The 22,479-nt window shown below is 33.4% G+C and overlaps 1 protein-coding gene across 1 annotated transcript; it reads right to left on the minus strand.

The window, feature by feature from the left end:
* Positions 1-4,612: 4,612 nt before the first annotated feature.
* On the minus strand, positions 4,613-8,093 carry LOC122603168 (systemin receptor SR160). The gene has a single exon (XM_043775801.1). It carries the CDS (start codon positions 8,085-8,087, stop codon positions 4,821-4,823), a length of 3,267 nt encoding a protein of 1,088 aa, XP_043631736.1. The 5' UTR covers positions 8,088-8,093; the 3' UTR covers positions 4,613-4,820.
* Positions 8,094-22,479: the final 14,386 nt, after the last annotated feature.

Genomic DNA, 22,479 nt, shown 5'->3' on the forward strand with positions numbered 1-22,479 from the left:
CCCTAATGGACCAACCTGTGATGCTAGAGTTGCAGATGCCATATGGGCATCCATCTCTTTCTGTGTCCTTGGTCTCACACTACAATCATCTAGTTTGTGTCCATATATCTTGCAATGTGAGCACCTAGGAGGTAACCAATTATACTCAAGCCTGAACCGTTTAACAGAATCTAAAATCTCAGCGTCAGCAAACAAATGAAACTTTTTCTCAGAAGAGAACTCAACCAAAACTCTAGTAAATACTACTCAACCTTTCTTATTTTCACACATCTTAGCTGTATATATATCAACAATAGGAAGACTAGTAGAACTAACCAAGTGGCTGAGAATATCATAATCCCACATAATAGCTGGCAAATCATAAATATTAACCCAAAGGGCAACTTTATTGAGAACTGGTTTGTCAAACCAGATTTCAGGCTGCCAATTCCTAAGCATAATAGGGATATCATTAAACAACCATGACCCATTCTCAAAGACGTGCAACTGACCCTGATCAGACTTAAACTTAAACAAAAAAAATCCGTGGTCATTCAAAATTACATCCTCTAAACCAAACTTTTTCCACAGACGATTAGCATGAAATTGCACAAAAAGGAAAGTAGGACGTTTGCCAATGAATGACCGACTAGAGTGTTAGCCCAAGATTCACTTTGTAATAATAAAAGATTACTTTGGTTTACGGTTTAAGGTTTAGGGTTTTAGGGTTTAGGGGTTTTAGGAGTTTAGGGATTTTGGGTTTAGGGTGTTACCCAATTGATCCCATCCTTGTCTTTCATAAGAAATGGTAATCATAAATGATGCACTTTTCTTTAACCTATGATGCACGAATTTTATATCGAAAATAAGTTGTATATGCATACAAGTTATATTTAAATGTATTGATATGAAAAGATGATAATATTATGTTTGTTGCATAAAACCCTATAACATATTATTTCACTTATTAAACTTATTTGATGTGATTTTAATGGTGTACAAAGAAAAGGTAACTTTTTACGGCTTACGAGTTTGGTAATATTGTCGAATTATATATTACGCTTATAAGAAAAAAGGTACATCGGAGTTATAAAAGATGCATCAAGAAATGGTTTATGTAATTTATTATTTTTATGAAATTCATGGCGAGAAGTACGTTCAGTTTAAAGAGTACTATAAAATGGTTGATATCATAATATAAAATGTATAGAAATTCGAATTTCGTTTCAAAAATTAGATTTTACATGTGTTTGGATAAACACACATAATGAATTTTATAATTATAATTACCTATTTTAAACAAATGTAATAATGATATAATTAATATAAATGCAATTCCAAACACTGTAAAATTGATAAAACAGAATTCAACTTCACCAAGATTTCTTTCACCGTCGACCTAAATCCAATGCTTTGTTACATACAAAATAATTCACTCTAATTTCAACTTATAGCATCTCGTTACATATACAAAGTATATATATTCACACGAAAAATATATTTTAAATGACGGCTGGATAATCATCGAAAGCCATCATCTTCTTCAAGGGCCTACAAAGGCAGTTCTTGACAAATTGAATAAATTGATAGTTATCTATTTTTTATTTATCTATGTACTATTTATATTTTATATATTTACGTTTGCAAACATCATATTAAGTCGCAAAGCTAATTTACTTATTTATTTTATTAAATAAGGGTTGTTGGTGTGAGTGTGTGACCAATATAAATAATAACCAACTTTAATAACAACAAAAACTAGAGTACGTAAACTCGAATAATTTATTATTTTTGATGGATAATAAAGTACCCAAATAATAAATAAAAAATTTACATGCTAGATTTTTTAGTACATAAAAAAAGGATAATAAAGTTAAAGAATTGTATTGTATGATGATGAGATAAAGAAAGAAAGCAAACATGTGGTAAGCCTGAAAAAAGTGGTCTACCACTTGGTCACCATCTTTGACGTCACCGTTTTCCCCATCTATTATGGATCACGTACACCTCTTTTCCTTACAATTCTCTTTGTTTATTCTACATCATCACAAATAAATATATTTTTTTATATATAATTAATTTATTATATAATTTTATTGTGGTATTTTACAAAGAGGATTTTGTTAGTGGTCTACACAATCGTTATCTGTCTTAAACGTTATAAGAAATTGAACCTTTTGCGGTCTAATTAAATTATTAGTCAAAGTTTTTTGTTTTAATTTGCTTGTAATCATTCAGCACTTTGCTGAAAGCTCTTTTTGTATCTAATAAATTTTGGTTGTTGAAAAAATACTATAGAAATGAAAGCAGGAATGCAAAATTGTATATTCAATTGGAATGGAAATAATGTGTTTGGTTAGTAAAATTGTAATAAAATGACTTATTATTTTACAAATCTTATTCCTTCAAAACTAAAATAATTCCACATAAATGATTTTATATTTTTTTCTTCTTTTCATCTTAACGGAATCCAAATTCCATCAGAACCCTATAATTATGTTATAAATTATAAAATAACCAGGTCAAAGAAGTCTTTTAAAAAAATTTCATTCAATTCCTGATAAAACCAATGATATAACAAACATACAAATGAATTTATGTCGTCAATTCCATTACCTTATTCATTTCATTCTAACATCAATTAAACATATCTTATGTATGTAAAAACATGACCATAAGTTAGTATCATTAAATTTTAGTTCTAAAAAATAATTCAAAACTTTAACTTTGAAAAAACTCGGTGGATAAGTAAATGTGTGTTGTATTGTCAAATTGTTGTCAAACCTTGAATTGATGAAATAGTGGGTGAGTTGTTATTGGTCGAGATGAGGCTGCCCGATGGTGTAGGTATCCCACACCATACATGGTTTAGTTGGGTGTCATGTAGAGGGGTTTAGGTGAGGCTGCCCGATGGTGTAGGTATCCTACACCATCAATGTATCGTGTGTAGAGGCTAGAGCTCGCAGGGACTAGTGAATGTCAAGTCATTTTCAACTAACATAATTTTATATAATCTTTTAGAGGTTAAATCAACAATTTTTTTTTTTAATCGGTCTTGCCAATCAATTAACCGACTTCATTCACATAAAATTCTATTTCTACTAGTCTTGTGTGAGACTAATTAATAAATTAAAAGATATAAATGAATATCGTAAGGAATCATAAACATAAACAATGAAAATATTGTAAAAAAAATGACTAAGAGATAGATCATGTCGTTTGATATAAAATCATCAAAAATTATCCCTTTTTTAATTATCTCTAAATATATATAAATTAAAAGAGAAACCTTAATTCATAATTGAAGAAGTATGGATCTTCAGATGAAGTTCAACTTTTAATTAGAGTCATTAGATCAAATGACGATGTCATATATTTCTTTTTAACTTTTTTAAATTTAATTTTATTTTAATAAACTTAAATTCTTATTATTTCTTTATTTAAGTTTGTAAACATTAATAATTAATGTTTTTAATGATATAATTATGAAAACTAATATTTTTATCTTTAAAATTAATTTTTATTTATTTTACATTAAAATTCTTTTTTAATGTAATACGCTTTTATTAAATCCATATCCCGTTGTGTGTTTGAATTGTTCAGAGGAAGCATAGAAAGGAAACAAATTGACCTTTGACATCAACATACCTTCAGAATAATTGCACATATATTATATATGTACAATGCAAAAAGTTTTATTGTGCACTGAATCGGGTTAGGTTGAAAATGGGGTGATGGGTGCTTTTTGATTGTTCATTGGCGGTTCCCCGAAAGTAGGGTTATACTCTTTACGTCAACCGAACAAGTATGTGATTTGTATGTGATCGAGTATGCTATGAATGCCTTAGAAGATCTTTAGGTTCTCCTTTTATAGGGAGGAATGATCTTGGAGGACAAGCTAGGCCTCTTTAGGGTTTCTCCAAGTCTTAGGCCAGTAATATTATTTTCCTAATTATCGACTGGAAGTGATAAGAGCAAATCCCGGTTTTATAGGGAAACAATTCTTATCTTTATTATCTTCTGTGGATACCTTTGTTACGGAGAAGCTTCGTGTCGTATCGTGCTACTACTCTTTTATGTGACAGGTCCCACGTACCGCTGGGAGGGTATATCATCAATTTTATTGTACATTTATAAACAATATATAGGTAAAATAAAACAAGTATTAAAGTAGAACAAATAAAATAATATGTTTCTTTTCACAAAAAACCATCGTGCATCAATTGCCTCGTGAATCTTCGTGCATCAACTTAACCATAATCTAACAGTCAATATGTTGTCCTATTTATTTTACTTTAATACTTAGATTTACAATACTCAACCCATATAAACAATACAACATCTTAGAAATATATTTGATAGCATACAATTAGAAAATGATGACACTCAATTCTCAAGTTTTCCATTTAAGGAGTACATTTTCTCTTACCATTTACTGTTCTCAACTACTTCATCAAAATTCAATATGCATATAACGTAATACATGAATTAAATGAAAGATAACGCTTCTAATTTCCTTATTTATATCGACAAGTACTGTATGGCTATTTTTTTGTGTAACAAAAACTACCAATATTCAAAGTTCATTTAAAAGGTAAACAAGATGCTAACTTTTAATGCATGCAACAACTACTACCACCAACCGGAAATACATAGTCTCTCAAAGCTATTATGTAAAAAAAATATGTACATGATGATGAAAATTGACCCATTAACATTGTTTTTATGTATAACAACAAGAAGATTTTACCTCCCAAATCCTAATAATAATAATAATACATATACATACATACAAAATACAGAAATTGGCTTGCAGTTGAAGAACAACTCCCCTTCCTAACTCAGTGTTTACTTTGTTCACTGTCTTCTTTTATGGTCATTTCAATTCCTTCAACTGAACTAAATTGAGTCTCATCTGTGGTTATGCTTGATGTCGAGTCAAGCCCGGACCCTGCTTGAATCTCCTTAAACATCGCCATAACCTGGATCATCGTCGGCCGCTTCCAAGGCCGGTCATCGAGGCACGCACACGCCACTTTTAAGTGTTGTAAAAGCTCGATCTCTAACGTTGGATCTTCTCTCAACAACTCCCGATCGAAGACGTCGCTTACGCGCAATCTAGCGTGCTGTTTGACCCAACCGACTAGATTGTTGTCTCCGAAGTCTGGTGAGTCAGTAGGCTGCTTTCCCGTCAAGAGCTCAAGAAGGACCACACCGTAGCTGTAGACATCACCTTTGGTTGAGCATCTAAAACTTTGGTAGTACTCGGGTGGGACGTATCCTGGTGTCCCGGCTAATGTGCTGACGCTTAAATGAGTTTCCATTACGCTCATATGTCTTGCCATACCAAAATCAGACACGCGAGCTTCAAGATTGTCGTCTAGTAAAACGTTACTAGATTTCATGTCGCGGTGGATGATATGTGGAATGCAGTTGTGATGAAGAAAAGCCAGCCCACGGGCTGACCCGATTGCAATCTTTCTTCTTGTTGCCCAGTTCAATTTGATGCCAATTTTTTTCCTGTCATGTAATACATCTTCTAAACTTCCAAACTTCATATACTCGTAAACCAGTAGCCTTTCGTCTCCAACCTTACAGTATCCCAACAACGAAACAAGGTTTCTGTGTTTTATTTTGCCAATGGTTTCCATTTCAGCTGTGAATTCTCGATCACCCTGTCCGCTAACTTGTATAAGTTTCTTTATCGCGACAACAGACTTATCTTTCAACTGAGCCCTGTAAACATCTCCAAACCCGCCTGAGCCAATGAGACTGTTGTTGTCAAACCCGTTTGTGGCTTCAAGAAGATCTGCAAAGGTGAGTTTTCTTAGCGGTTCATTGAACGCGGCAAGACTTATGCTTAAAGCCTCACGAGTGCTTGTTAGTCTCCAAGCGGTGCTAGCATTACCATCTCCCCGGCCACCCGAATAGGAATTGCCACCACCGTCCGTATACGCTTCCAAGGAAGCTGCAGCCTTCTTTCTCCTCCGTTTTCTCATCTCGACCAAAAGTAAGATCACCCCAAAGATGCAAAACAACGAGAACAACAAACCCATGGCTACACTTCCGGCGAGTGATGCTTCTCGTTTGTTAGACTTCCGGTGGCCATTTGATTTAGCATTGTCTGCTCCACAAGGAGGGAGAGGATACCCACATAGCCCGGAATTGTTTGAGAACCGGTTAGGTGGAAACGTATCAAACGGGGCTGCTACAGGGATCATTCCGGACAAATTATTGTAAGACAAATCAGCATCCCCAAGACCCAGACCATTTAAAGCATTTGGGATCGAGCCATTGAGCCTGTTATGTGACAAATCAAGAATCGCAACGTTTTTCAAACGACCAAGCTCATCAGGAATCGGTCCTGTAAGATCATTGTGACCTAAATTCAAAATGTTGAGATAGTACATTTTCCCTAGCTCCTTCGGAATTCCACCCTCCAACCTATTGTACGAAAGATCAAAAAAGATCATCGACCCGTTATGATTGAAATTCGGCTGAGTCATGCCCGAATATACTCTGGTGAAATTACACGGGTGTCGTGATGAAATCCGATCCAAATCCACTAATCGAATCCCCCCAAATTCCAACAAATTTCCTGCACCATGACACTGATCGCTCCCATCATTCTTGATATATACATACGGTTTCCCGGTGAGAAAAGCAGCAGCAATATAACCAGATTGCTTAAAAAGATCAGGCGGAATCGTCCCACTTAACTGATTCGTATTCAGATCCAACCAAACCAAACTCTTACAATCCCCAAGCTCAGCTGGAATCTTACCCGAAAACGAGTTATTCCCAAGTTTAAGAATAGCAAGATTCGACAACTGGCCAAGGGCAGCCGGAATCTCACCCCCTAACTTATTATTCGATAACGAAATCCAATTCAAGTTACTACAATTACTTAAACTAGCAGGAATTGAACCAGTTAAATAATTGAAATCAAGAATCAAATTCTCAAGTTCAGTAACATACATTAGCTCTTCAGGTATTTCGCCACTTAACAAGTTCATCCAAATTATCAAATCTTGAAGTTTCGACAAATATCGAAAACTTTTAGGGATTTTACCAGTTAACAAATTAAAACTAAGGTCAAGCGAAACCAAATTCGAACAGTTACTAACAGATTCAGGAATTGCACCAGTAAGTTTATTATTCTGAAGATACAAAACTTTCAACTTACTATCAACATTTTCACAAATTCCACCTGGAATTCCGCCGGTTATCTCGTTCGAACTCACGTCGAACCGCTCGAGATTCGTAAACTCATGCAACATTTCTGGCAACTCCCCAACAAAGTTATTGAAACCCAAATTCAATACTTTCAAATTGGATAACCCAACAAAGTTACCCACAGGTAAAACCCCAGAGAAATTATTCTTAGAAATATCCAAAACTTGCAACAACAAACAGGATTTTAAGATGTCGGGTACTGACCCGGATATATTATTACCCGAAACATTAAACTCCACAAGTTCACCACATCCTTCACTTAACATCCATGGAAATAAACCCGAACCGGATATCCGGTTATATGACAGATCAATCACTTGAGGTGAAACCCCAAATGGGGTTACACCACCATCACTAAAATCCAACAAATTTCTTGAAAAGTTGAAAGTTTTCAACAATGGACAACCAGAAAGTCCGGAAAGAGCGGAAACCGGACCGGTTATCCGGTTTCCGCTCAGATCCACTTCTCTAAGTACCTCACTGCACTGAGATCTGGGGGTGGTTATCACAGTGCCAGTGAGGTTACTATTTTTAGAAACAAAAGTTTCTAAAGTAGGAATGGTGAGCAAATTTGAAGCAATTAAACTGAAGTCACAGCTCAAGTCATTATTGCTCAGATCTATAGATACAACTTTTTTGGTATTATTGTTACAAAAAACACCAGTGTAGTTACATGGGTGGTTTTTAGGTGACCAGTTGGGTAACAGGTTGGTGTTTTTTAAGGAGGATTTGAAGTTGACAAGGATTTTTTGAGCTTCATCTACTTCTTCATGTGTACTAGTAAGATTATTATTATTATTATTGCAAACAAAACAAGAAAGTAAAGATAAGAAAATAAGATAAAAGGCTAAAAGATTTATCATCATATACATACATACATAAATATATAATGAGAGAAGAAAATGAGATGATGATGTTAGATTTTTTGTTTAGCTTTTGAGTGGATTTTTTTCAGGAGATTATTATGATGAGTAAGTTTTTGCTTTCATCATATTATTATTATTTGTTTTTAATTTCTTGTTTGGTTTGTGGAGAGAGAGAGGGAGAGTGAGATTGGGTTTTAGAGAGAGAGAGAGAAAGAAAGTGAATGAATGAATGAGGAAAGCAAGAGGAAAGAGAAGGGGAGTGAATGAATGAGGGTATATTTGGGATGTGGAGACAGCTGTTTGGTCACATGGGCATGTGACCCATCTTTACTGTTGGTTTACCTGGAGATGGATGCAAAGTGGGGGAAAATTGAGAAATTTTTTTTTTATATCGATCCAAGCAAGCAGTAGTCGTCTAGTTGGGGTTTTCAACTTTCTAAGTTTCAAACTTTATTCCGGTATTTGAAATCGATTATTATAATTATTGGATTTTATTAAAAGGATACACTTGTAATGCACCAGTGTAATCTAATGGCAGTGATAATGATAGCGTGCGGCAGTAGCAGCGACACTGACGACGGTGATTGGTGATGGTGACAACAACGACGAGTGATATAATGAACGTTTGAAATAAATTTAATGTTAAAATTTGAAATTTAGTTAAATGAGATTTGTTTTATAATATAATTTATATATAAATATTACTATAACATAGTTTTACTAGGAACAAAATGATCATTATATGTGGTTATGAGTGTTTTTTGTTTTTCTCTTTTTAAGCTTAATTGTGAGTTAATCTTGCAATTAAAGTTATAATATACTCATAACAAACATAAAACTTTTTAAATAGAAGTCAGTTAAAAATTAATCAAAATAAGCTATAGAAGATTTTCTTTTAAGCTGAACATGAAAATTTTCGTAGAGATAGCGAAAGAAAATATATAAAAATCTATGAAAGAATTGTGGGTATTAAAAAAGGGGGAAAGGAATACAAGTAGGTTGTCTTAAAAGGAGTGTGTTTGTCTCTTCTTTACTTTCCCGTTATGCGTACGTGTGATTTATAAGGATAGATCCATCACTATCATATGTTATTTTTCTTAGATTCCATCTTTCCTTTTTTATTTTTCATTTAATTGTTGTTATTAGCTTTTTCATGACTTTCAATTCAATTTATTAACATTAACTACTAGGAAATGTTATTTACGATAGGATAGCCGATGTATGGTCCACTTGCCAAACATGTTGAATATAGATGACTTAAACCTTTGTACTCTCTTGAATAAAAGATGATTAAAGACAAATTTATGGTACTGTATGTAATATAATTCGTACAGAATATAACTTGGTAATTTATTAATGTAATGTACGTGTAAAAAATAATATAAACTAAACATGTTATGTTAACCGATAAATAATACTTAATAAATCATTTGCAACGTGTTTTAAAAATTAAGAATATATCTATATATATATATATATATATTAAAACAGTAGTTAACTGAGCTTTCTAAGCCATCCTCTTCAATTCAAAGCTATCCTTAAACGTTGTCACGTAGGATTTATCTTATGTAGCATCTCCATATTTTTTATACAACATATATACCCAAAATATTAAAATAAAAATTTCTCTCATATTTATCAAATCAAATCTTAAATATATTTTGAAATTTTAGTAAATATCTTATTTTCATTTTGTACGTGACAAATTAAAATTTTAAAATTGATAAAATATATTTTTTTTTCCGAAAAAGAGACATTAGTTTTGGTAAATATATTGTTTATTTATATATATCTTTCTCATTCTAAATTAAGGTCCATCGATCAACACATCTTTATAGGAAAGTTCATAAATAAATAAAAGCTCTTAAACAGGTTTTGCATTTATTTCATTAATTTTCTTCCTCTACATCAAATATCCAAATTATATGGTTTAATTTGTTATTTTTCATGTGTTTTATAATATGTTATTATCTTATCTTTTTCTAATTGATTATGACATACTATTTTTTTTGTTACTTTGTTCAGTAGCAAACTTCGGGCTTTTACACTATCATTTCGGATAATTATTGTGTATGTCTATATAATTAAAGTCCATCAATCAACACAATCATTATATGAAAGTTCATAAATAAAAAATTTTTAAATAGGTTTTTTATTTAATTATTTTATTGATCTTCTTCCTCTGCATCAATATGCAAATTATGTTGTTTAATTTGTTAGTTTTCATGTGTTTTATAATATGTTGTTATCTTATTTTTAATTGATAACGTCATAGTAGGGTTTGTTACTTTGTTCAGAGCAAATTTCGGGATTTCACACTATCATTCTAGATAATTATTGTGTATATCTATATCAAAAGGTTTAAATCAACACTAATCGAACAATAACTTATAATAGTCCGTGCATCGCACGGGGTAAAAGACCTAGTGTGTATATATATGTGTGTGTGCGCGCTATGCTTATGCAAATCATCTTGGAACCAATATGGGATTGTAATACCAAGATTATGGTAAAGATTTCATTTTCACTATCTTTTTCCGTCAGTTGGGATACGACATCGAGGAAAACCCACCATATAATGAGGAGATCTTGCATGTACCTCAGACAACGGGATGTTGAACATGAGTCGTTACAAATATTTAAAGGGAAAAACTTCAATGTTTTTATCATTCTTAGGATCGAACTCAAGACCTTTAAAAGTTGATATATAAAATGTTGTTGCCGGCGAAGTGTCAGTTATCTACATCATTAATGTGATGTGATAAGTAGATTGTGTTCGTCATCTATTTGTTTTATGGGTGTGTCTAGTTATGAATGAGAAATATAAAATTTTTCATTGATCATAATAAGAGCTTTTTGAATTAAGTAGACAATTAATAAAATATATAGGATTTGTGTATCTTGTCATCACCCCCAAGTACTTGGCTAATAAGTTTCTCTGGTAATAAAACTCAACCTGCGGGAACAATCACCCTCGCAGTCACCATTGTTGCAGGACCACGTAGGAGGACAGAGGAGCTAACGTTCATGATAATCAAAGGATCCTCACCCTACAATGCAATCCTGGGAAGACCAACACTCCAAAAATTTGGAATGATATCCTCCGTAATACATAGTATGGTCAAATTTCAAACGGAGTGTTAGAACCAGTTTCGTCCAAACTGGCCAGTCTCTAGTTGGATCTGGAGACCAGAAGATTTGTCTAGAAATATATTGAAGTCCAGTTGCAACGTACAGTTTATGCAACTGAAGACTTCCTCCAGTTGAGATTTGATCAGAACAGAAGACATTCCAATTGACGTCAAAGAAAACAAATGGAAGATAGAGAATGACAATGGCAGCGAAGCCTAGTTGGCATTCTACTCAGATCGAAACTGGAGAATATCAGTTTAAAGCCTTTACAATGCTTTACACTGTTTACGAGGAAGACCTTTTTGCTTTATGCAGCTTTATACAGACAATATCATTTGTCTATGATTAAAGTACAAAAGTGCATAAAGCATGTTAGATAAAGTAATGTCTTGACTTACCTTATCAAGCATTTCAAAGGAACTCACTTAGTTTCCTTAAATGCTGTCAACCATATTTATACGACAAAGTTAGATTCCCAATGCCAACTTTGTCTATAAATAGAGGTCTTTGCACAACAAGAAGATGACTTTGCATATTCAGACTTTTGCAATATTCTTGGTGTACTTGTGCAATATTCTCTCAATCGTAAAAGGGAACACTTCACAACTTTAAGTGTTTTGATTGTTAAAAGAGAATTTCCTAGTATAGATCATTTGTATTTCATAGGTTGTTAGGATATTTACATTTATGTATTATCTTGGTTCCGCAACAACCTTGTATTTTATTTATTTATTTTATTTAGTACCAATAAATAAAATACATTTGAAAATTACAACTTGGTCTCACCATTTTATTTTAGTATACTTACTTATTGCATTGTCTTTCTCTTTGTCACCTACTAAGTAATCTTTTCTAGGACTTGGTATACAATCACCGTAACTGGTCATCTCCAGTTCAGTGTTTATATTGCAAAGAACTCTCACCATTGACATAGAGGTGTCTTCAGTTAGTACCATCTCTTGAGTTGGGACTCATAAGTGGTATCAGAGCAGAAGGCTAACATAATTGCCTAGATCTGCTAAGATGTCTACTACTGAAGGTGAGAATGGTCCTAGGAATGATGAAAACACTAATGTTAACAATACCATACCTTATCAAAATGCTAATAACAATCCTCCTCCACCTCATCCCAATACCCCAAACCATGTCCATGTACATTACTCTAATACTCTTGTTTCCAAATTTGATGGGAATGGTGAAACTTTTGGGACATGGAAGGCCAGAATGCTGCTGCAGTTTGGTGGGATTGAAAGGTATATGTTAAAAATCCTTAAGGATGGACCCTATAGACCCATGTCTCTTAGGGTAAGTCCTCTTCTTGATCCAACTGGAAGAAGAGGGTCTAGAGAAAAAACAGAAGACCACTGGTCAGATGAGGATCGCAGACTGGTAGATTTGGATACCAGACTGAAAAACATGATTCTTGCTGTTGTCCCTGAAGACTTAATTCCAACACTTGTGTTGTTTCCCAGTGCTAAGGCAATGTGGGATGAATTGATCATTCAGTTTGAAGGAGGTGAGGACACCATTGTCACTAGAAAGGTTGCTTTGAACAAAAAGTATGAATCCTTCTTTGCTTTACCCAATGAAAGTCTAACTGGTACTTACACCAGATTCACTAGTCTTATCAATCAGTTAAGAGGGTTGGGTATTGAAAAAGAAAAAGACATTCTTCTTGAGAAATTCTGTGATGTTCTTCCATCCAAATGGGAAAATATGATTCTTGTCCTAAGACAAGGAAAACCCTGCACAGTCACACTCTTGCATCTCTCTATGGAGCCTTTAGATTCACAGAGGATAACAATGCTGCAAGACTTGTGGCTGAACAGGATGCCATAAACCATGCTCAAAGTTCCAAGGGAACCAGTCTCACTGGACAACCTTGTGCTGCTTTAATTTCTTTGGAGAATGTCCAGTTACATTCTATGAAGGAGATGTTAAGCAACTTACTGAACTCTGGGTTGACCACTGAGACCAGTGCTGGTTGTGATGAAACTGACGATGATGACCTGATAGCCATGATTGCCAAAACCTTTAATAGGTTTAAACACAAATCTAATCGATTTAATGGTTCCAACAATGCTTCCAGCTCCAACTCTTTGGACAAGGTCAATCTTACCTGCTATAAGTGTTGTAAGAAAGGTCATTTTATGAAGGATTGCAGGTTTAGTCAAATGAATAATCAATCTGGTCCCCTTATCCCAACTTACAATGTACTTGATGATAAATATAAAGCTAAATATAAGAAACTTAAGGCACAAATTGCCCTCTTGTCCCTTGAAAAAGAAAAAGAGAAGAATAAATGTATGATGGCAAACACTGAAGGGAAGTGGGAACTCTCTGATGATTCATCTGATGATGAAGAAGAGATTAGGGATATGTGTTTTATGGCACTTGAAGATCAACAGCAACATCTGGTGAAAGATGATGTCATTGCAGGAAGATGGGTGGACATCATTCTGAAAAAGGTATGTGATCATGATAAGCAGAATGACCCTGAATTGAAACTGGACATTGCTGAATCACTCAATGGTGATTTATTGTTTGTTGAAACTGTAAGAACTGATAGTGAAAGATATCTGGAAACAATTTTAACTGAATTGAACAATGTAAAACCCCAGTTGAATGACTTGCAGAGTGTCCAGTTGGCTTTAAAAGAATCAGTTTTGAAAATTGAAGCATTAAAACTTGAAAATCAAAGTTTAAAATCTGATCTTGAGAAAGAGAAAAAGATTATCAAGTCCTGGGTGAATGCATCCGAGAAGAATTATGATGCTTTTTCAAGAACAATTGATGCCCAAAAGAATGCATGGAAATCTGGAGATCTTCAAATGGCAGCAGCCATACCAGATCTCCATGCATTGCCTTCATCTCTTCAGGTTGAAACACCTTATGATCAACCTAAGAATTTCAAAACTGAATCTGTTAAAATCACCCCAGTTGAGGTTAAAACTGGAGCCAATCAGGCTAAAGCTCCACTTAAAAAGGTTGTTTGTGAAAAGCCTTTGCCTCAAAAGTCAAAGGAACCCAAGAATCCTAAGAACAAGACTCAAACTGAACCAAAATCCAAGGGTCAGGTGTCTAGAGAAAATGACATTTTATTGAAACTGGACAGTCAACTCCAACTTTTGTCTAGGCAAGTTCAGAGTTGTACTGCCAGAATCAAAAATCTGGAAGGAGCCTCCTCTCCTTCAGTTGAGAAACTATATGTCAAAACCCTTTCTAAGTCTAAACAAAAGCAAAAAGCTCTATCTGGAAACATAACTGAAAATGGAAAGGGAAGAAAATACCAAGTACCAATTGTCTTTACTCATGGATCTGAAGTTATTGAACAAACTCCAGATTCAGCCTCCAGTTCCACCCTTCAACAATCAGCTGAGACTTCTCAAGTGAAGTCCAGTGAACCCATCAAGAAAAGATGGCTTCACAAAAACAACTAATAATTTTATGGGTGTGCAGGGCGATCGAAAGAAGCATATCTGGTATCTAGACAGCGCAGCTGGATGGACTATGACAGGATGTAAGCCCCTGCTGGAAGAGTTCACTGTCCAAGATGGACCGACAGTGACTTTTGGTAATGATGGTAGTGGAAAAACTGAAGGATATGGTGTGCTTAACAATGGACAAGTCAAATTCACTAAAGTTGCATTTGTAAATGGTTTAAAATATAACCTGATCAGTGTAAGTGAACTGTGTGATGATGGCTTCAGAGTCTTGTTCGATGTTGCACAAGGCACCATTTTTAACAAGGATTGGCAAGTGGTAATGATTGCTCCAAGAAAAGGAAATGTGTACATAATGGACATGGAACCTGCTCCAAAAGAGCATTGTTTCTATGGAAAAGCTAATGAGGACACCAACTGGCTGTGGCATAAGAGGTTATCCCACCTAAATTTCAAAAACATCAATAAATTATCTAAAAAGCAACTGGTGGATGGGATACCTTTAATCTCCTTTAAAAAGGAAAGGCCATGTCCAGGGTGTGAAATGGGCAAGAAGAAAAGAGCTAGTTTCAAAACTAGGCAAAACTTTAGCATCACTGAACCTCTTCACTTACTACATATAGATCTCTTTGGTCCAGTGAATGTTCAAACTAAAGCTGGGAAGAGGTACACTTTAGTTGTGGTTGATGAATACACCAGATACTGTTGGGTGGTGTTCATCAGATCAAAAAGTGATGCACCTGGTGAGATCATCTCTCTCATCAAAAGAATTGAGCTCAAGCATACCAAGAAAGTGTGTCAGCTGCAAAGTGATAATGGTACAGAATTTATAAATAAAGAATTGGAATCATTTTGCAATGACACTGGCATTTCTCAAAACTTCTCTTCAGCTCGTTCTCCAGAGCAAAATGGTGTGGTTGAAAGAAAGAATCGCACGTTGATTGAAGCTGGAAGAAGTATGTTATCTGAATCAGGTCTTCCAACCAGTTTTTGGGCTGAAGCTGTGGCAACTGCATGTCACACCCAGAATCGGTCAATTTATGTCAAAAGACATAGGAAGACTGCCTATGAAGTCCTAAGGAATCTTAGCAATAGCAATCTTAGCTTTCTTCAAACGGGCACCAATAAAACCACCAGGGGGAAGAACATTGACTCTCTTCTTACCAGCATCAGGGATCAAATCAACATCAATAGCTTGAACCATCGGAGGAGGACGACTAACCACCTCACCAATCTCACCAGTCCTCTCACCACGACTGCCACCACCGGAAACATTGGGGGTGGGCATTTGGGAAACCTCTTTGGCACCTTTCTTAACGAACTTCAGATAAGACATCTCTGCAAATAACAAAAAGAAACACAATGACAAGGTATGCAGCAACAATATAAATATCATATAATGGAAGCATACAATTAAATTCTTCCTCTCCTTCAGCAAGAACAGGAATAAGACCTGCCCTAAACAAAATTCCATCTGGATACGGGTAAACAACAAAACCCTCTTCTTCTAAGATATCATAAATCTCACCACAATCATCATCAGGGATGGGATTACCAAAAAAACCTTTCTTCTGGACCTTAAGTCTACTTTTTTCATACAAAGACTCACAGTGTTGAGGGAACAAGCTATGGTGCATAAACACAAATTCATCCTTCCAATCACGAATGTCTACACCGCCCTTAATAACACATTCAATACCAGGCCTATTGGCGATGGTAATCCAGTCATTGGCGGCAGAAACACTTAACAACTTTCTAAACAGAGTAACGGATGGCTCAACACCGTAAGCACGACACACAATCTCAAAAGCAATTATCCTAGCACAGCCTAGTGGATGCATCATAGAGATATGACATTATAGTATTTGAAGATTTCAAGGAAAAAATTAGGAAACGGATACCTTAGGTTTCCCATAGTGAAGGTTTTCACATAAATACTAACAAAACCATTCGGGGGTTTTAAAGCACTTTGTGAACGAGTGGGAAATCGGAAAGACGAATGGCGACCAGGGAAAAACTGATCAACAAAATCCCAGAGGGTGTCGGCACCTACAATAGATTTGGTACCGGCTATACCACGTTTTGCCATTTAATCTAGGATTTATTCAAAAAACAAAAGCAGAGGAAAAAGATCGTACCTTTGGCAAACGACGACTTTCTCTCTCAAAGAAGCAGCAAAATAATTTTGATCGGATAAAGAATTTGGATCGATGTTAACCACGAAAAGATATTTATAAGGCAACTCAGTAACTCGGTCGTCGATCAAGGTTTTGATTTTTGAGATACTCGCCCACTATCTCGCAAATTAAATACCCCAAACCTACCAACGATAATTTCAAAAAAGATCCTATACTTCGCGTGAACTTTCAAAAAAAGCGCAGGTGCAGGGCGAAAGTCTAATACGATGATCTTCGCAAAGTCACCTCATTAGGCTGGGGGGCTTGATGACGTACCCACCCAGGGGCAAGCACCCAGGGTACGCTTGAAGGGTACATTCTGCTTTCGGTAAACAAGGAAATGATTTGTGTCTATCAAGAATCCTATATATTAGGAAAGAAGATTAGAACGAATCCGCTTTTCCCGGAAGAAATATACACGGCCCATGAAAACTCTACTTGGGGAATAAGTCACGAACCCCCTATAAATAGGGGAATGATGGCTAGAATCATTCACAATCACATACACACATTCTTGGCGTACAAAAGGCATAGCCTTACCGGAAGGGAACCGCCAACGAACAACCACAAACACCCCCATTCCTCCTTTCTAAGCAACCGGATTGGCTGTACAAATAAATATGATCCATTTCTTTCAATAAGAGTCAAAAAACATTTTTTCTAATCGTATTTAAAGTATTTCGTAGATGAAGTAAAATAAGATAACTCTTATGATTTTTGCTTAACTATTCACATTTATAAGCATTATAACACTCATATATACTTAAGTTAAATTTACATTTTCTTTTTACTTAAGTAGGAGGTATTGGGTTCAAGACTTGGGAAGTATATAGGAAGTCTTTCTATGAAGACTTGGCTTGGGTATACCCAGGTTCAAGTCTGAGGAGGCAGGGTTTACCCCTATTGATCGTCGTGTCTTTGGGCCAATTAGTAGGGGTTTTTCCCCCATCGGGTATTTGAAATAGGCATTTCTACTTCGAGGGAGCTCTCTAACGCGGACCCAGTTAAAATAACGTATGTTAGACCTCCCGCTATCGAATCGCGACACAAAGTTCTCAAGCGAAATTCACCTTTTAAAAAAAGGTAATGGCTCATTCCTAGCTACGAAGGGGTCATTAATATGAATATTGATCTTTTCATCTTCTTGAGAGTATTGGTAACACTTTAGTTAAAAAAAATTTCACTTTACTTTTTACTCACAACACATTTTATTATTTTGATGACACCTTATCCCTTACACATACTGCACACTATATTATACCTCATATACAAACAACCTCGCAAATATACAAAAAATTATACCACAAAAAACAAAGAAAAGGAAGAATCTTCCACTTTTCACCTTGTGAGGAACTTCCTCACATCGTAAATTTTTTTTTTTTTTTGACGATAGTGTTCATATGAGGGGACACGGGATTCTTCCATTCATACCGCGTGCATTGCGAACACTCTGATGAAATAGCCTAACGGTCTACAACTTTAGGATTATTTTTCTTTTCCTTTAAAATCATACGACTTAGATGCACTTTTTTTTTTATACGTTTGAGCAACACTTACCAATGTTTGTTTAAGTGATACGACATAAAATGATTCATATTTTTTGTTTGATTACAGTTCTGATTGTTTTCCTTCTTAAATTTTCTTTCGATGATACACATATAAGCAACTTTTTTTTTATCTTCGGGTAACAATTATAACTATATCATTTTTGGGAAATATCTTCCAATTAATTTTACTTTTTTATTTTATGTTCATTTGATTATGTTATATGTGATATTGGCATTGGCATATTACTATAGTAAGACATTGTATCTTTGTTAAGCAACGTAGTTTAGATCAATAGTAAACATTTTGACTTGAATTCGCATCTCATGCAATGGGTCGGAGGTCATTTTCTTTTATTTAGGTATAAACTGAAAGCAGTCTCTCTACCTTGGTAGGGGTAAGGTCTGTCTGCATCATAACCTCCCCCATACACTGTACAAAACATCGGGGTTCAAAACTTACAGTATACGATAATGAACAGTTTCTTTTTTTCTTTACATTGTAACTTTGTTATTGATCCGTTGTTAGTTTAACAACGGTATCAATACCATTTTTCGGATTGTATCAAATGTTGGCAAATGCCACGAAATATATTGCGTTTCGTATAAATCTAACTAGATTATTGTCCCGCGTAATACGCGAGTAAGTATATTTTTATAATTATATATATCAAAAATATAATTTTTTTAAGTAATAGTTAACGAATTAGTAATAATTAATGAATTAAAATATTCAATTTCACTTTATTAACATTTGTGTTTTTGATCTTAATAATTTCACAAAAATTTATTATGTTGTTCATTAAGTCTTACTGATTCAATAAATTATTCAATGTCAAAAGTTATTGCTTATCCATGTCATCACAAATATCTCGATGTCATTCGGATTTCCATGTCATATCATAAAAAATATCACACATGACACGTTCTTTAGATGGTGTCAAGGCATACAACCTTTTAAACCGAGTTGCAAGATTGTCATCATTAAGCCAATGATCATTCCAGAATCTTGTCTTATTTTCACTCCCAGTTGATCTTTAATAACATCTTAAGGGGCTAGCAATCGAGTGTGCCTCAAAGAATGAGGAACATATATTTGCCTATATATTATTACCATTTGTTTTACATAGGAATGCAAACTCATAACCATAAATCACTTGGATGATTTTAAACCTCACGACATCCAAGTTTTGAACCACATGTCATATCCATTTGTACATATTAATGCTAAATTTTGAGTCTCCAAACCACCAAAACCTAAATCACCCACTTTTTTACCTGACGATTGCTTTCCAGTCAATCCATTACATTTCATTTTCCGAGTTCGACCCCCTCCCTTGCCCCTTCCACACAAAAATTAAATAAAATGAAATTGTGATCTTTATCAATCGAATTAAAGAAAAATAATATATCCTAAATACTTTGAATTGCCGAGTTAGAATTCATCATAGGCAACGCATTAATATTAAGTTTAGATTAATTCTATAATAACTTTACAAAATTTATGAAATATAACCATGGATGGAGTCGGACTCCAATTTTTGTACAATGTAAACTTTTTTAAGGGTATATTTGTAATTTTGTTCATGCAAAATATTAATAAATAAAGAATACATACAAACATTGACTTTGTTGTCATAAGTATCTTCTTTAAATCCACATCACTTGGTTGGAAATATTAGTCTTGAGATAAACCTCTCTATTGGTAGAGTAAAAATTTTGAGTTATTTTGATTTTTAATATAATAGGAAAAAGAAAAAAAAAAGGTCGGAAAATGTTTTTTTTTTGTTTGGGTAAAGGTACAGTACATTGATAATATAGTTGTATGTAAAAACATTATTTCTTTTCAAATTCTTTTATAATAGTAATCACAATAGTCACGCATATTTACAAGTTAAATTATATATCATTAATTTCGATTGTTTATTTTATTTTGTTTAATAGAGCGCAACTTCTTTGTCACGACATGCTCCAAAATTGCATATCAATGTTACAGGTTGATGTTCCCGAAGTTGTCACTCACCTAAGCTAAACTCGACCTTTCTCAAAACTGTCGTTGATAATTTGACTAAACCGGACATTATATAAATATATATATATATATAATATTGTAGATATAGGGTATTATGACATTATTAATATTCAATTTTCTTTTTATGGTTTGAAATATAACTTACTATTTTTATCAATAGAAAATTGATCTATATATATTAAATGAAACATATCTCAAGTATTTTAATTAAAATATGTTGTGTTTTTTTATATGATATTAACAATTATTCTATTGGATAAAACAAAAGATAAAGAGTATTATTTTATTATCATTAAATATATATTAAAGAGAAACCTTAATTTATAATTGAAAAAGTTTGAACCCTTAGATGAGTTTTAACTTTTATTTAGAGCCTTTAGATCAAATGATGATGTCATATACCTTATTTAACTTTTTTGGATTAAATTTAAGCCTTTATTTTTTTGATTAGTAGGGGTCGCGAGAAAGGTATTAGATAAGGAGTAGGTGCGTGAGTCCTTGCTGACCTGACCGATTTTGATCTAATTTTATTAAATTTAAGTTATTATTACTTCCTTATTAAAATTTGTATACATTAATAATTAATGTTTTTAATGATATAATTATGAAAACTAATATTTTTATATTTTGCATTATTTTTTTATCTATAAAATTAATTTTTAATGTTATTATAATAAAATTTTCTTTTTTAATGTAATACGTTTATATTAAGTTATATGCTTAGAAATTTTAGAGTATAACTAAATTATTAGGCCAAAACATTAAAACACAATTGCAATGACAATGCAGACATATCCGTATGAATGAAAGACATCCAAAGAAACGAAAATCTTACTTAGCGAGACCTCTAATAGATGATGTATCCATTTTTTAAAACTGTGGTTAAATAACACACAAATATATATGACTAAGGTTTGTTAAAAAAGCGAACATCATGCCTAAAAATGAACTGTCTGGACACTATTAAGCATAATCTAATCGTCGACTAATGTAACTTCATGTTTTCTAGTGGCTTAATTCTTACCTGGTTAAATATTTGTCAGCTTATGATATTATAAAAATTTAACATGTTATTAATTATATATGTTTCTCGCGTATTACTCAGGTATTAATCTAGTTAGGATATATATTAGCAGTTAATATAATAATATATTAAAAAAATACTATCATATACATATTAACTACTATTTTTGATTTCTTGATTATAATTAATGGATAAAATGTGTAAATTTGTGATGGAAAACCAAAAAGTGTAAATTAACTTAAAGGGGTATATATATTAGCTATTATTTTTGATTTCTTGATTAAAACTATTGGTAAAAAGTGTAAATTTTTTATGGAAAACCAAAAAGTGTAAATTAAATTTAAATTATTGGTTAAAAAGTGTAAATTTTTGATGGAAAATCAAAAAGTGTAAATTAAATGGGTATTTTTGTATAATCATAAAAAGTATAAGTATTAATATTGTCATTTAAGAAAGATAAAATAATTAAATTTGATCTAATGGCTCTAAATCAAAAATTGAATTCATCCAAAGGTTATTGTTTATTTAGGAATGAATTTATCACCTTGTTATATATATATTGGTAGATTGAAATAATGTAATCTTTTTAGAGTGGCAAAGCATAGGTGCTACGCATAACACCTTAGATTATAAATTATAACTTTTAGCCCTACTTCAAAGTTTTAAAATATACATTTGTGTCTATAGTTTTTTTTTTTCCCAACTAACATCCAACAGTATGTACATGTAGGTAATTGTACAAATTTGTATTCATTCTATCCATTCCACAAGTACTTTGTGTCAATGGATTCGGGATCATAATGGATATACTGGCTGAACTCTCGAATACATGTTGAGAGCTCATTTGCCCATGCTGAAAGGTCACCAAGCCAAATTAATGTGACAAAATAACATGATATATGAAAAGATAAAACTTGATATCATTTGTAATTATTACAACTTATGCGAGTAACAAATTATGAATAAAAACCCATCTTAAAAGAGACTTACTCGTTCTAAAAAAATAATCTACTAATTGGATAGTTACATCCAAATAGGTCCATTTG

Source organism: Erigeron canadensis, chromosome 6, assembly GCF_010389155.1.
Source record: "Erigeron canadensis isolate Cc75 chromosome 6, C_canadensis_v1, whole genome shotgun sequence".
In the NCBI taxonomy this organism is placed as follows: Eukaryota; Viridiplantae; Streptophyta; class Magnoliopsida; order Asterales; family Asteraceae; genus Erigeron; species Erigeron canadensis.

What these genes read in the sequence shown, in the direction of transcription:
- LOC122603168 (XM_043775801.1), bottom strand. Translation starts at nt 8,087, where the DNA reads ATGTATATGATGATAAATCTTTTAGCCTTTTATCTTATTTTCTTATCT.